A 14,265-nucleotide genomic window follows, 5' to 3' on the forward strand; every position below is an offset into this window, starting at 1 on the left:
GTTTAATCTGTTTAAGAATTTTGTTTATTAATAGGAAAAAATGTATTAAAAATATATTAGATTTGAAATTGTTTTATACTAAATTTGGATAGACATTCATAAATATGTACAAAGCTTAGTTTACAATGACAATGACGGTTAAGACTAGACCAAAAAACAATATATCAAATCATTTTTTTTATAATGTCAGTTGCTTGATAAGTTGATACTTTTAAAATGATGAAAAAAAAAAAAATTTTTTTCTCTACACAGTTATTGGCAGCTAAACCTTATACAGATTTATAGTTATTAAATCACAACTTTATAAGACGTAACGTCTTTAAGACGCAAGTCATGAACGACGAGTGGGAAGGGGCGTCGGCATGGCGGGGAGGAGGGCAGTTGCACCGTGACGTCGGCTGAAGCGCGGCGGACTTTATTTTGTGGCCTGTAAATAAATACAGATTAGTATAAATGGTCCTTAGGTTCCTCATTGTTAGTGTTTCTGAATAAGCAACATGTAAGAGACGGAGAACCTGCAGTGCTTAGTGCCTACCGTCTCATGAGAGAGTCATAACTATGACTATAACTATTTTTTCTCCTTCTATCAATCAAAAAACAACTTTTAGTTAGCTAGCTAATTATACTTACACTTTTTGTCATTATTTGTCGCCGAGGGATTTATATTCAAAACAAATAGTTGATTGCCACTGATTCAATCAAATTATATATTTCACAAGATCCCATACCGATGTTTAGCATCGCAAGTACAAGAGGCAGCCGTGTAGGCGGCGGCGGCGGCGTGGCGCCTCGCGTGCTTGGAGCACACGCGCACCGCCTCCGCGCCCTCGCCCGCCTCGTAGAAGCAGGCGGGCGCCGAGCTGCGGCGCGAACGGCACATGGACGCGTATGTAGGTGCTGCTACACGCTCTACCTGTGCGTTGAACTTTATATATTGGGATTTTTTTTTGAATATTATTATAATTAGGACTAATACTAGAGAGAAATATATTTGTTTTTATTGGGTGGGCATTATACCCAGATGCTACTATAGATAGATTATACCTAATGCAGAGCGCATACTTTCTCTTTTATTAAAATTAAACTTTTTTCAGATACTTTCCCTTTTGCCTAATGCACTCTGCATTAGGCAAAAGCTAAAGTATTACCTATCTTTCTATCATAATAAGTATATCACAGTTTAATAACTACATCCATAACTGCAGTCCGTCGAATTCTGATGGCATCGCTATTGAATGGCGGAACAAACGTCACGCTTTGCCTCGACACTAGAGAAAGAAGAAAGAAGAAATAAAAATATCTAATTTCGTCATGTGGAAATCGAATCCGCACCTGTCGCGTTTATAGTCACTCGCTTGCGCCTCTACGCCAAGACTGACCGCTCTTTTAAGTTACCTAATTATTGGATCAAGTAGAATCAAATCCCTCAACCTTTCTTGCACTATAACACAAGTAGATCCATCACAAATATAAACCAACAGAGCCACAAACCTCAAAGGTGACATTCTTCCTCCTCCTCCGGCGCGGCGCGGGCGCGGGCTGGTCGTTGCGCTTGCGGCGCTGCGCAGGCGCGCTGCCGAACAGGCCGCGCTCCTCCGCCACGCGGATCATGTACTTGGCGTCCAGCCGCGTGATCTCCTGTGCGACTGACCTCATATATATCATACCGCCTGGTGCTAGTGTGCTTGTGTGTGCTTATATGCCGTGTTGTGTGGTATAAACCAACACAGCATATAAGCATACATTATTGAAATCAATTTTGTATAAAAGTATCTAATATTTATGGTGATGAGTAATCAATAATTCAAAATATATGGGTGTTGTAATTATAAAATTATGTTATTTTATTGATTAAATACGCGACGACTCGCGTCGTTTAATTCCGCCACTCAACACGTAATATCTCACGCGTCATCACGTCATCACGCGTAAAGAGGCTAAAAGAATATATAACAATTGGTAGCCAACCTTTCGTTGTATAAGTCCCAAATAGCATCCATCGCGGTCAAGAATGTAATTAATATCCAGACCATTTCCGAGACTAGGCAGCATTTGAATTTCAAATAAATCACAGTCTGGTACCTGACAATATCAACATTATTTAAAGTTGGTATAATATCTATTCGATTTTTAATTAATATTATAAATAATAGTTAACACCTATAATAAAACGCCAATTTACGTTGACGATAAATTCAAAATTATTCGTTTACGCTTACTACAAACAATAATTTATAAAGTTAGATAATAATCAACATAGAGTAAATTTAAGAAGTTTTTTTATACTAACGACAACATCGGGGCTATCCTTATCCGGGTCTCTCGGCACAGGATCATGTTCAATAACTTTCATTTCCGGGATAGGTCGAGCCTTAGTGTGTCCCGGACGCCAGCCAACATCCGCGCTCTCCGCTCGTTTCTTCACAACAGTTTCTCCGCTCTCTGACATGGTTCTCGCTGTGGTTGGTGGAGACGACATGGGTCGTTTTTGAGAACGATAAGTGACACAATCTTCTTTTACTTCTTCGTTATCTTCCTTATCGTGGTCAGATCGCGAGCAAGTTTGATCCAATGACGTGCACGAGTCTGTTATTGCTGCTTCAGTTGGCTCCTTATGTTTCGGTGTCTAAAAATGCATATATCGATGGTGTCTCTAGAGGTAAAGTATCGAAAGCGAAAAATCGCAAATACTTTTATCGCTCTTTTAAATTACTAAGATGTGTAGTTTTAATTATTATTTTTTTTTCAAAATTAAAAAAATGTTATTTACGCGTTTATTAAACGTGTATGTAATCGAAAACTACGTTTGTTAGTAGTTCAAAACAGCAATTTACAATTTTTGTAATTTTTCACTTTCGATAGCTACCTAGGACTGTCGATATTTTCATTAAGACATATATATATTAAGTTTCATAATAGAATTCAATTACTATTACAACACTAACATGGTCCCTATGCTTTTTCTTAAGCAACGCATGCCTTTCTCTTGCAAGTCTGTTCGCCTCTGCCACAGCACGAGTCACTTGAGCCTGGTTTTCAGCTTCCAAAGCCGAGTGCGTTTCATACAGGATTAGTTGAATCTGATAAATATATATTTACAATAAAAAAATTGTACACATAGTTAAAATATTATATATATTTTGAAATGTAACTCAAAGTTATACTGACTTGCGGTTTCGACAAGAGTGTCTTTAAAGTCTTTTTCTGTTCTTCCAATATAGACTGTACTCTCGCCTTGCCACTAGAATCTATTTCAGATTCAGTCAAAATCTAAAAAATATGAAGAAAATAATATTTAAAAAAAATATATTTTTACAATACCTAAATCATGTTTTATTGATATCCTCGTCACAGAATTTGAACATGCGCAGCATGACACCATGTTTGTGAATTCAAATTCTATACTTTTTTTCAGTAAATATTTACTTTTCTTCAGTCTACTTAGACCAAAATTAAATACAATAAATGACTATCAATCTATATACTCTACGCAATTGCTTAACAATAATAATAATCCATGAACTATTAAAAAGTAAAAAAAAAATATTCCCACACCTCGAGCATCGCCAAATCGCCTCCCCTTCCACACACCAAATCAATAGGATCGGTGACTGCTGAATAAGAATTAGGTGGAGTGGCCAACGCTGCTACAACCCCATCAAGGGCGCTGGCCACCAACGGGGTGTCCCCGTATACCGGGTCACTCAGCACGTACACTGACGCCGTAGATTGAGGTAGTTCTGACGCCTCAATGCCGAGCTCCCGAAGTGCACACACGTAACTGTCCACCCTATAATTTAAAATTATATTTTTATTTAACTAATGCTACGATTTAATATGGAATAAAAATAATTTAAACTATAAATTATTATTATTAATGTCAAGAATTATATCATCATTTAATCATAGAGCCGTGATGATTTAGAAAACATTATTTATTTATCTTTATGTATCTCAGATTCAGATTTAGTCCATATGGTGGTGGAAAACAATTCCTATATCCCAACTACCGTCACGACGACAAATTTCTAAACAATAAATAAAACAACAAAACTCACTTGTCTCCAGCTCCAAACACCACCAGTTTCCCTAATTCCGGCGTGGCGGGTGCTGCCGGGGTCTCAGCCTTCAGCACAGCGGCCAGCTCCTTCAGCTGAGCGGCCAAGTACGCGGAGCAGCGAGGCGACGACGCGTGCGTTTGCGCTACGACGCCTCGTAGAGAGTTCGCGCGTAGCGCCCGGCACAGGGTGGATGCGCCTTCGCAAAATTCACGTTCCTATTGAGATATTATTAATAGTTAATTATGCATAATTTTTGCATATATTTTTTTTAGCGTCCCGCTGTATCCCGCACACAGAGGAGAGGCAGAGGGAAATATTTCATTTCCTCAAGTGGGAATCGAACCTACGACCTGTCACGTTTACCAGCGGTTGTACCCATGTGGTACGTTGGCCTGGATTTTACATACTGTTTGTTTTTTATTTTTGACAACGAAATCTCATAATGTTAAAAATATTATTTAATTATAATAACAATACAACGCAAACAAAACGCAAGCAAAACGCCTAATTTATAGTGTAAATTATAATAACAATAATTGACAGAAAATAATTATTTATTATGGAATACTCCATATTACCTGTAGAACTATCACACCTTCTTTAACTAGATCTATCTTTCCAACGCTAATGTTATCTGGTGGACGTATTGTTATAAATCTAAAACAAAACAATAAACATAAAAATATATAAGTATATCTTTTTTTTTAAAAGCTGAATATAAAAATATGCCATTTAGAAATTACATCTTACCTCGGGCAAACTCGATCAAATCTATACTCTCCGGCGCAAAGTTGACGTGAATTACTATAAGTGTACCCCAGGTCCGAAAGTCTTTTGATTAGTAATGCAACCTTTCTAAAAAGTAAAAAAAAGAGTATAGAGTATTAATTAAGTATATTTCTTTCAAAGAGAGCAACTGTTGAGGTTCTTGCCGGTTCTTCTCAGCAGAACTGCCTTCCGAACCGGTGGTAGCTTTTTGCTTATATGTTCATTCGACGATTCAAAAGTGCTTATAACAGTCCATTTGAACAAACAATATTTTGAATTTGAAAGAGAACAACAATAGGGCAGCTTGGCATACTTACTTTGCTTTGAAAGTATTGACCCAACCCGTTACCGAGTCCTTGTTGACACACGCAGATATTCTTTCTTCCCGTAAATGATTTGGTAAGAGATCAGATAGTCTAAAACATTATAATTAATTTACTTATTTTGAAGACAGTCATGCAGGAACACAAGTGTGCGACGCCACAGGTTGTAGGTTCGTTTCGTACTCAAGGAAATGAAATATTTAATAATTTATTTTCATTTTTATCGCTCTGGTATTGAGGCAAAGTGCAGCGTTAAATTCCGTCACTTAACACCCTATACCTCCAGATTCTGGTGAAAAGTGAGAAACGGAAAGGTCTTAATGGGAATGGAAAGTGTTTACGCTAGGTTTTAGGCTCAGATTCCCTCTGCCCTACTCTGTTGTGTATAAGATACAGCGTGAAGCTATAAAAAAAAAACAAATAACATTATTGTTATAGTTAAAAACTAGAGATAATTAAAATATAAATATAATCATATTAATTACGTGAAAGCTTTATTTTTTATGCGTATCCTAGCAATCGCTGCAGCGAAGTGCACTCTCTCATCCCATACAATATTTTCAACGGCTTTGAAAGGATATCCAGCTTTGTTCAAGAGTCGCGTAGCTCGCTCTACCTCACTTCGAGCACGAGCCATCCAACGGCGGCGGGCCAGTTCCATCAGGAACAACCATAACGTATGTCGATGTTCTATAAACTAGATATTAAACAAAATAAAATAAAATTTATATTATTTACTAGATAAAATTAATTCGCATTATCAATTTGAAAAAGAACTTAACAGCCTCTATGATTAATATAAAATAAATTTCACAGCACGTAAGGCGTCTTATCAGAACTATCTTAGCTGTCGTTTCACACGAAGAACCGTGTCATTATTTATTGAACCCCCGTTTATCAGATTCAGAATCTACCAATGCGGATTTTTTTGCAAAAATAAGCCCCCATAAATACAAAGCTCGTTTTCGTGAGCGTCCTCAAAGAAAAAGAAATGGTTTTGGTCACGAGAATGCCATAATATGAGTTAGATGGCTCATACTTTTTGTTGTTACATCTTGTCGAATCTGCTTTTACATAAGTTATTGCCTTTCGGTAATGACATTTCATTGCAACCTTGCAAGATAACGAATCCAATAAATAACCTTCGATAAAATATAGGCACAAGTTCAAGAGCGCTATAAGCTCAATGGAAAACGGGTCGAATATAGCTTTTAAAGTAGTTGTATAAAAATAAAAACGTCTTAAAGAAACAAATTCAAAATAACTAGGTATATGATATTAATTACCTATATAAGTAGTTCTAGTTTAAGAGAATCTTCAGAGATTTCTCATACTTAAATATTGGAGAGTAAAGTAAGGAGGAGGAGTGGCGAGAATTAGGGGAGGCCTATGTCCAGCAGAAGACGTTGAAAGACTGAAGGATGGAAAGTAAGGAGTATAGGTTCTAATCAATTACAATATACCAGTAACTATATGCATAAGCATACAACCTGCGAATATAAGATGTAAATTTCAGCAGTTAGGCAATAATAAAAAGGTTTTCCAAATTGACGAAATTTGTTTTTCTATTTTTCCAATCATGGAAATAAAGAGATAATGTTCTTCAATTTCCATTTAGATTATGATAATCAAGTTGAATGAACAATAAAAACTGAATATGATAGTTTCAAATTTATAGCAACGAGCCTACTTAGTACGTCAATAGTTATTTTTCAGTTTTGCAACACAAGCAGAATCGACGAGAAGCACTCTCAAAGATGTCCGCTTTCCTCCAAAATTCCATTCTTTTTGTATAGAGTAGGTAATACAAACTATTCAAATATAATAACTATCCCAAATGGAGATTGAATCAACGACCATCGCACTTACAATCAGACGATGTCTCATTGCGCAACGACGGTTTTATATAGCTATTTATATTACGATTTCTAAATTATTATCAAATTTCAGTAAAATTTAAAAAATAAAAATAATATATGTTTTTTTTTATTATCCCCTGAATTTAGAAGATTGTTAATTTGTAACTATAATAAAAAAATTTATTTACCTGTGGATGATCACCGAAAAAGTCAATATCTTCAATAGCTTGGTCTAATACTGATTTATCTGAAACAAACATTTTAACTTTTTATTTCTGAATATATTCATTTCTTTGCTCTGGTACCCACCAAGACAAATGCGCGGCGTACAGTTCCGCCAGTCCGCCAGTTGTGTTTTTCTTAATAATAATATTGATTGATTGAAAACTAAGTATAACTCCTTCTATACAAATATTAGTTTTAATTTCCAAGCAAACATAGGTAATAAAGCTACCAAGAGAATATAATCGCACAATATAGTTTGTTCATTTAAAACAGCCTTGCTTATCGTGATACAACGAAAACGATGTGTTCTCGGATAAAAGTTAAATAATGCTTACGAAGCCTCGTAAACTAGTTTTCAACGCTCGCGTGATATAATTCACAGCAGCTATTCACAGCAGTTCACGCCTCGCGAGCCTCCCACCCCCATCACGACACTCACTCGCAAATGTTGCCGCTATCCGGATATCACATTTTAGGGCACTTTATCACAAGAAGGGCATTTAAAGAAGGGCATCCGGAGTTTTAGGGTCGTCGTGTTTAGTGATTTACGGGAAAAGAGTCACGAACGACATTCGGGTAACGCGACAGTAAAAACATTGACACTTTATAGCTGGGTCATAAAATTTTTGGATTTATACCTGTATGATGTTTAGAGGTATCATATTGCTTTGTCTTTTTTTCTATAAAACTGATAGTTGGTTACAGAACCGCGGCGTTGAGTTCCTTCACTCTACACGCAATGCTTAAAGATTTCGGCAGAAACGTGGGGAACGTGGGGAACGGAAATACTTAATGGGAACAGAGTGTCTTAACGCTAGGTTACCAGGCACCCTTTGCCTTGCTCTGTTCTGGACACATTATACAGCGTGAAGCTAAAAAATAATTAAATATATAATAATTGTCACTTACATCTAAAGACATCGTAGATAAGAGAGTAAACACAACGCATTTCCTGTTCATCTTCGAAGTGTACGTCCAGTGGTGGTTTGCAGAGGATTCTGGCTGCTTTTAAAACCTTGAACAACACGATTGTTACATTTCTTTCGTTTTCGGCGATATAATACGATTTGAAACAGACAAACAGATGAAAATCATTGTTATAGGTTCTATTACGTTATTAAATGACGCTAATGACATTTTTTTCTTATATATATCTTCCATGTGCAGACACAGAGTTACCTAGTTATTTCGACAAACACTTAAGTCTAAAGCTACCGTTCACCTGTCCAATATCCCAGGCTGGACCGGACGCGGCTTTAACAGAGACCGGTGGAGGTGCATTGGGGTTCTTTGTAGATATTACTAAACTCCAGGGCGCCCATTCTTCGACAGCTTCCTCCATGATAATATTCTCTTTTTTGTCATCTTCTTCTCTAAGAACATATATTAGTCATTCATTTACATTTTTTCTGAATTTAAATACGTTTTCATTACAGTTGTTATATTTTATATCGAGAAAACCGTAGGCAACAATCTTAAATCTTTTCATTTATCTTTCCTTTAAGTAATTCAAAAGGGTTTTTAAAATATTTACTTTTTTGTAACACTATATCCATCAATCATTTCTTTTTTCCATGAAAATTGTAAGAGGTCATTATTTAAGCTACATTGTTAGGTGCTACTAAGACTTTTAGACATAGGTTAAAAAGATTTTCTTTTTAAAAAACATAATATTTTCTCAAATAATTATAATAGTAAACAATATATCTAAAACTACAATCTAACTAAAAACGTTTGGTATTTTAAAAAAATTGATATGAAAGTAAATTGACATGTATTTTTTTCTAGCTACAATATCAACCTGACAGTTACAACAAATATTTTTTCATGAACATCGGTACCTTGGATAATCTTTAAGAAGTTTTTAGATATGAACAAGCTATATTATTATTTTTGTAGGTACTTCCGTATTTATACAACTAAGATTGTTTTTACAGATATATTTTCAATTAAAATATATATACGAAACATAGTAAAACTTAAGAATTAAACTAATAATTAATTTCTAAATAACGAATTAACTAATAGTTTAAAAGTAATTAAAAAGTGTAGGTAGCCCATTAACAAATGAAGTCTATGATTTTGTTTTATGAGGCCAGTCTCGGCGCAGGGGTAAGCGTGCGACTGAAAACGCGGCTGGTTGTGAGTTCAATTCCCACTCGAAAAAAAATCGACATTAAGTTTAGCGACATTAAGTTTCGCTATTTAACACGCAATGGAACGAAGCGCCTTGACAACAGGTTCCTATGTTCCCTCTACCTTCCCTGATACGTACAGAATACGGCGTGAATCTAAGGTTTTGTATCTTTCGTTTTTCTTTCCTCGTCATCATTGCGGATGTCTCGATAGACTCGACTTCCTTAATAGGCAACGTGAATCACAGCTTGTATCATTTATAATAATGAGAAAACCATTTAGAATCGTTTAACTTTCAATTACCCAGCGGCCTCCAACATCGACTTTATAACACTTTCCTTGTGAAATTGGTTCACGCAATCACCTAACTTATTTGTATGTAACCATACTGATATGAGGCACGCAAGCTAGATTATTATGGCACAGTTTAAACTATCGCGAAAATATTTAGCTTTTATTGTACCTATCATTAATAAATCTTTTATGGGTCTGAGCATACGTGTATATAATAAAATTCCGCAGTGTATTCTAGGTTTGCCACTTCCAAAATTTAAAATATCAGTAAAAAAAATTTTGACAAATAAAGATACATTACATTGTTCAACAATATTTAGAGGACAAACATGTATGGAATTAATGTCTATTGAATGTAATGCAGGATAGCTGCCAGCTAATGTAACAGATTGTGATTGTACCATTGATTTTGAAAAGAGCAAATGTTGAGGTTCTTGCCGGCTCTTCTCAGCAGAACTGCCTTCCGAACCGGTGGTAGCTTTTTGTTCATATGTTCATTCGACGATTCAAAAGTGCTTATTATAAGTTTATTTGAATAAAGAATATTTTGAATTTGAATTTGAATATCTATTTCAATATATCCGTATCACGTTAAATTGAAAGAAATAAACGTTATAAATTAAACTAATGCTTCACGCTCTATCCCTAGCCCTAGAGGGGAAGTCACAGAGAACATAGCATACCTCTTTTGCCTCGTCAACAGTCTTCAACCCCTTCATACATGCCCTTCGGGGTGGTCCTCATGCTTTTTACGTGACCTTCCTCCAGTATCTTTGATACTGTGTTTTCGAAGGTCAACCGAGGTCTCTTCCTACTATTACCACTTTAGGTATATATAACAAACGCTTTATATATAAAAACTGGTTAAGTGCGAGTCGGAATAGCGCACTGAGGCTTCCATACCAATTTCAGGATTGTAGATCAATGGGAAGTACAACCTTATAAAATTTGATAAACTTAAATTTGCGTATGGCGTAAGTATGCACTAATTTTCTATTAAATTGACTATAAATGTAACTTTATAATGTTTTTTCCTCACTTCGTGCAAAATTTCGTTACCGTACTTTTCGTAGATCTACAACGGGAAGTATTCTATAGGTTTTATTTAGATTAATTTCATACAAAATGCAACAGAAAAAACGCATAAATTCGCATTGACTTACAAGCTTGATTTTTGATGATTTTCAAAGGAATATTTGATATTTATTTCAGTTTGATTTCTCTACTCGATCTCGGATACACAGACAACAAAGTAATCCTATAAATGTTCCGTTTTACCTTTTGAAGTACGGAACCCTATAAAACTGTTTCCAGTTGATACTTTCTTTGTAATTTAAAATTCAACGAGAAGTGAGGAACAGGTTCCCTCTACGTACCCTGCTGAGTGCGGGATACAGCGTGAAGCTGATTTAATTTTAATTTAATTTTCTATTGGGCCAGTATTTAATATATTGTGAAATGATGATCAAGTCGTATTTTAAAATTTAACACCATAAATTGCATTGGAAAAACACGCAGGAGACCTATAAGTAGCTCAAGTTCATGGCCAGATGGATATATGTAGTAGGTACCTACCTGGAAAATAATTACCATAGGCATTTGCTAACCTGCATTAGCGATAAGTCTTTCTTTCAGTGTTATATTAAGAAATACAAAATTTATTTTTGTGAACTAAATTTTGTATGTACAATTTTTTTATATTTAAGAAAAAAAATCGGATCATAAAAATATAATATTGATGTCGTCATGGCGCAGCGTTAAGTGAGTGCCTGTAAACAAGACGGTTGTAGATTCGATTCCCACCCAAGGAAAAAAAAATCATTCATTATTTTCGCTTCGCTCTAGTAACAAAGCGAAGAGCGGTGACGTCTTAACACTTGGTTTCCTCTGCCCTACTATATGCGTGATACAGCGTGAAGCTGTAAGATAATATTATAATACCAACTACGCGTAAATTAAGTAAAGCTATAAAGCATCTGATATTATTATTAATTTTCGACGAATAAAATACTTGCTGATCTACATCCAAAGTTTTCTGCATATCAACAAGATTGAAGTATTGGGTGAGTCTCCATTCCTTATCACTTGGCAGGACCAGCTTTTCAGCTTCACTAGTATCGCCCTCCAGCCTCGCCGCATCCTCTTGCATAAGAAGTTCGGCCAACAATTTGGGATAAACGTTAAAAAGATTTCCATCACTACATTCGCTAAGAGCAACCCACAGAGCATTAGGATCGTATCTATTGGCCATATTTATTTTGTTATCTTTCACTGCTATTATAATATTTTTTTAAAAAATTTTTTTGTGTAATTGACTTGTCGAACTTTCTCTAATAATAAGCTTTTAAAAACGTTATAATATTATATTATATTTATTTAAAAAATGACCAAATAATATATAGGAACTTTGTAAATCTTATATACTCGTAACTCCGAAACAAAGTGCGTTATGTATATGAAAGCCGCCCACCAACTGAGGACAAAACTAGAGACTGAAGACAATCGCTCGAAGCCCAACCTGTTGCACAGACTTTTATATTATTTTACTTTAACATCCATGGATGAAATTATTTTGTCTTCAAAATTATTAAGTAGTTCAATGTATATCTATGAATAAAAAATAAAAATGTCATTAATGTCAAAAAACCGCTTAACACAATGAACCGATAAAATGTAAAAAATCAATTAAAAAGATAGTTTTTCTTAAAGTACAATATTTCAACATCGTAAACTTGTAATAGAATAGAATCTTAATGAGAAAATAATAATAACCAAAGTTTTAAAAGATGGATGAACCGATGTCAAACGAGGAGAGCTTTGCGGACCGTAGGAAACTTTTTCAAAATATATGGAATACTTCGTTAAATTTAGATGAAAAGGATGATATTTTAAGTAAACCTAAAGTGATTAAGTAAGACTTTTTTATATATACACCTAAATAGTAAATTTCTGCATATAACTTTTAGTTCCACGCTGTAATCCGCACATAGCATGGAAAGGAACCTAGGGACCCAGTGTTAAGATACTTCCGTTCCCAGCTTTCTGCCTAATTCTCTATGCATTGTGTTTTGAGTGGCGAAACTCCGAGCTTTTACAAAGCGACTGACTAAAAATACTAAATATTTCATTCTCCGTGTAGGAATGAAACCCACAACCTTCGCGCGACATTTGTCCCCATGTTAAAAGAATAATTATGTAATATTTTATTGTTAAATTATGATATGTTTATAACATTTAGAACTCTTCGTTTGGATGAAATGGACCGGTGTTTAGCAGGAAAGAAAAAAAAGCAGAAGATCAAAAATCTTAGGACAGTGTGCAATAAACTATTAGAATTTTGTAATCGCCAAGATGCAGAAGATGTTTTTTATGAGCAGGTCAATATTTTTTTAATAATCTTTATTTCAACTACACAATATTGTTTGAGTTTATATTAATTACTAGCCGCCCACCCGCGGCTTCGCCTGCGTGAACTACGTTATTATTAATTTCTGTCTCCATAAGTACCTACGTCCTATAAGTGACGACCATGCAAAATTTGATACTCCTAGAATTTGTAGTAATGAAGTTTCATACAAACTTTCAACCTCAAAAACAACCCCTAAGAAGTCGAATATTGCAAATTCCCGTCTTAGAGTGCACCTACGTCCTATAAATAATTCTTATGCAAAATTTGAGATTCCTAGCACATGTAGATTCTGAGATTTCGTGATGAGTGACCTTTCAATTTTATATAATATATATAAATGAATACGAAGTAAATATATTTTCAGTTAATAGCCCAAGGAAAAGCTCCCTTACTTAATGATAACTTGAAATATAAAACACATAAAAAGAAAACAGCAAAAGTGAAAAAGAGGACAAAAAGAACAAAACATATGATGTATCCAACTGAAAATAGAAATATTGCGGAGAGAGCTACAACGTCACAATTTAATGATTTGCAGAAACTTTCTAATAAAACAGTTTCCAGAAACACATCACCTATTAATATAAAACGAGCCTCTATCTCATATTCAACAAAAAAAATGTCCTTATTAAAAAAACGTAAAATTATAGCAAGAAAGAAGTTATCTGTTTTAAAAAAAGAAGAAAATTAATATGACCGAAAACTGAAACACGTTACATAAGTAAATATATAGGAACGTTGTCTCAATGTTGTATGTTTAAGCCTCATTGTCTTTTCAAGGCTTAAATACTATAAATCGAGACCACCTTTTGAAACTATTAAATGACAATCCAATTTAAGTGTTTATTTTTCATTTCTTTTTAATAATTAAACACATGCATATTATTTTCTTTCAAAAAGGATTTTTTTTATGTTCACGCTTTTACCCTTTGGATAAACTTTACAAATTTATTACGTTAAGTAGGTATATCTCAAAAATAAATAGAATGAATTGGTTGCGTACCTAATATGGTATGTTTTTTAAATGACGCATATCTCTGTAGCGTTTAAATTGAAGTCCTAAAATATACGTAGCCAAGGATTGAAAGTATGTAATATCTTTATCATGTTATTTGAATTCATAAAAAATGGATAATGTTCATAATTTTAATGTCGTGCAAGTCGTAATATTTCATAACATTAATGTTCTT

The 14,265-nt window shown here is 34.6% G+C and overlaps 2 protein-coding genes across 2 annotated transcripts; one reads left to right on the forward strand and one right to left on the reverse strand.

The window, feature by feature from the left end:
• Positions 1-141: 141 nt before the first annotated feature.
• On the reverse strand, positions 142-11,917 carry LOC146530141 (uncharacterized). Its single transcript, XM_085200622.1, has 17 exons — positions 11,682-11,917; positions 8,459-8,609; positions 8,146-8,251; positions 7,200-7,258; positions 5,638-5,849; positions 5,147-5,245; positions 4,812-4,916; positions 4,640-4,718; positions 4,059-4,276; positions 3,556-3,790; positions 3,169-3,270; positions 2,946-3,080; positions 2,291-2,626; positions 1,969-2,082; positions 1,492-1,638; positions 729-913; positions 142-427 (listed from the first exon to the last, which is right to left on the reverse strand). Exons 1-17 carry the CDS (start codon positions 11,915-11,917, stop codon positions 289-291), a joined length of 2,658 nt encoding a protein of 885 aa, XP_085056748.1. The 3' UTR covers positions 142-288.
• Positions 11,918-12,452: 535 nt separating this feature from the next.
• On the forward strand, positions 12,453-13,766 carry LOC146530142 (uncharacterized). The gene is made up of 3 exons (XM_085200709.1): positions 12,453-12,577; positions 12,905-13,043; positions 13,440-13,766. Exons 1-3 carry the CDS (start codon positions 12,453-12,455, stop codon positions 13,764-13,766), a joined length of 591 nt encoding a protein of 196 aa, XP_085056835.1.
• Positions 13,767-14,265: the final 499 nt, after the last annotated feature.

Source organism: Heliconius melpomene, chromosome 17 (genome assembly GCF_056956725.1).
Source record: "Heliconius melpomene rosina isolate 202511_hmr_F chromosome 17, ASM5695672v1, whole genome shotgun sequence".
Lineage (NCBI taxonomy): Eukaryota > Metazoa > Arthropoda > Insecta > Lepidoptera > Nymphalidae > Heliconius > Heliconius melpomene.

Coding starts and splice junctions, on each gene's coding strand:
- LOC146530142 (XM_085200709.1), top strand. CDS start 12,453: ATGGATGAACCGATGTCAAACGAGGAGAGCTTTGCGGACCGTAGGAAA. Junction 12,578..12,904: donor AGTAAACCTAAAGTGATTAA/GTAAGACTTTTT, acceptor TATAACATTTAG/AACTCTTCGTTTGGATGAAA. Junction 13,044..13,439: donor AAGATGTTTTTTATGAGCAG/GTCAATATTTTT, acceptor ATATATTTTCAG/TTAATAGCCCAAGGAAAAGC.
- LOC146530141 (XM_085200622.1), bottom strand. CDS start 11,917: ATGGCCAATAGATACGATCCTAATGCTCTGTGGGTTGCTCTTAGCGAA. Junction 4,917..5,146: donor GTCAATACTTTCAAAGCAAA/GTAAGTATGCCA, acceptor TTTACTTTTTAG/AAAGGTTGCATTACTAATCA. Junction 1,639..1,968: donor TGGGACTTATACAACGAAAG/GTTGGCTACCAA, acceptor TCAGTCGCACAG/GAGATCACGCGGCTGGACGC.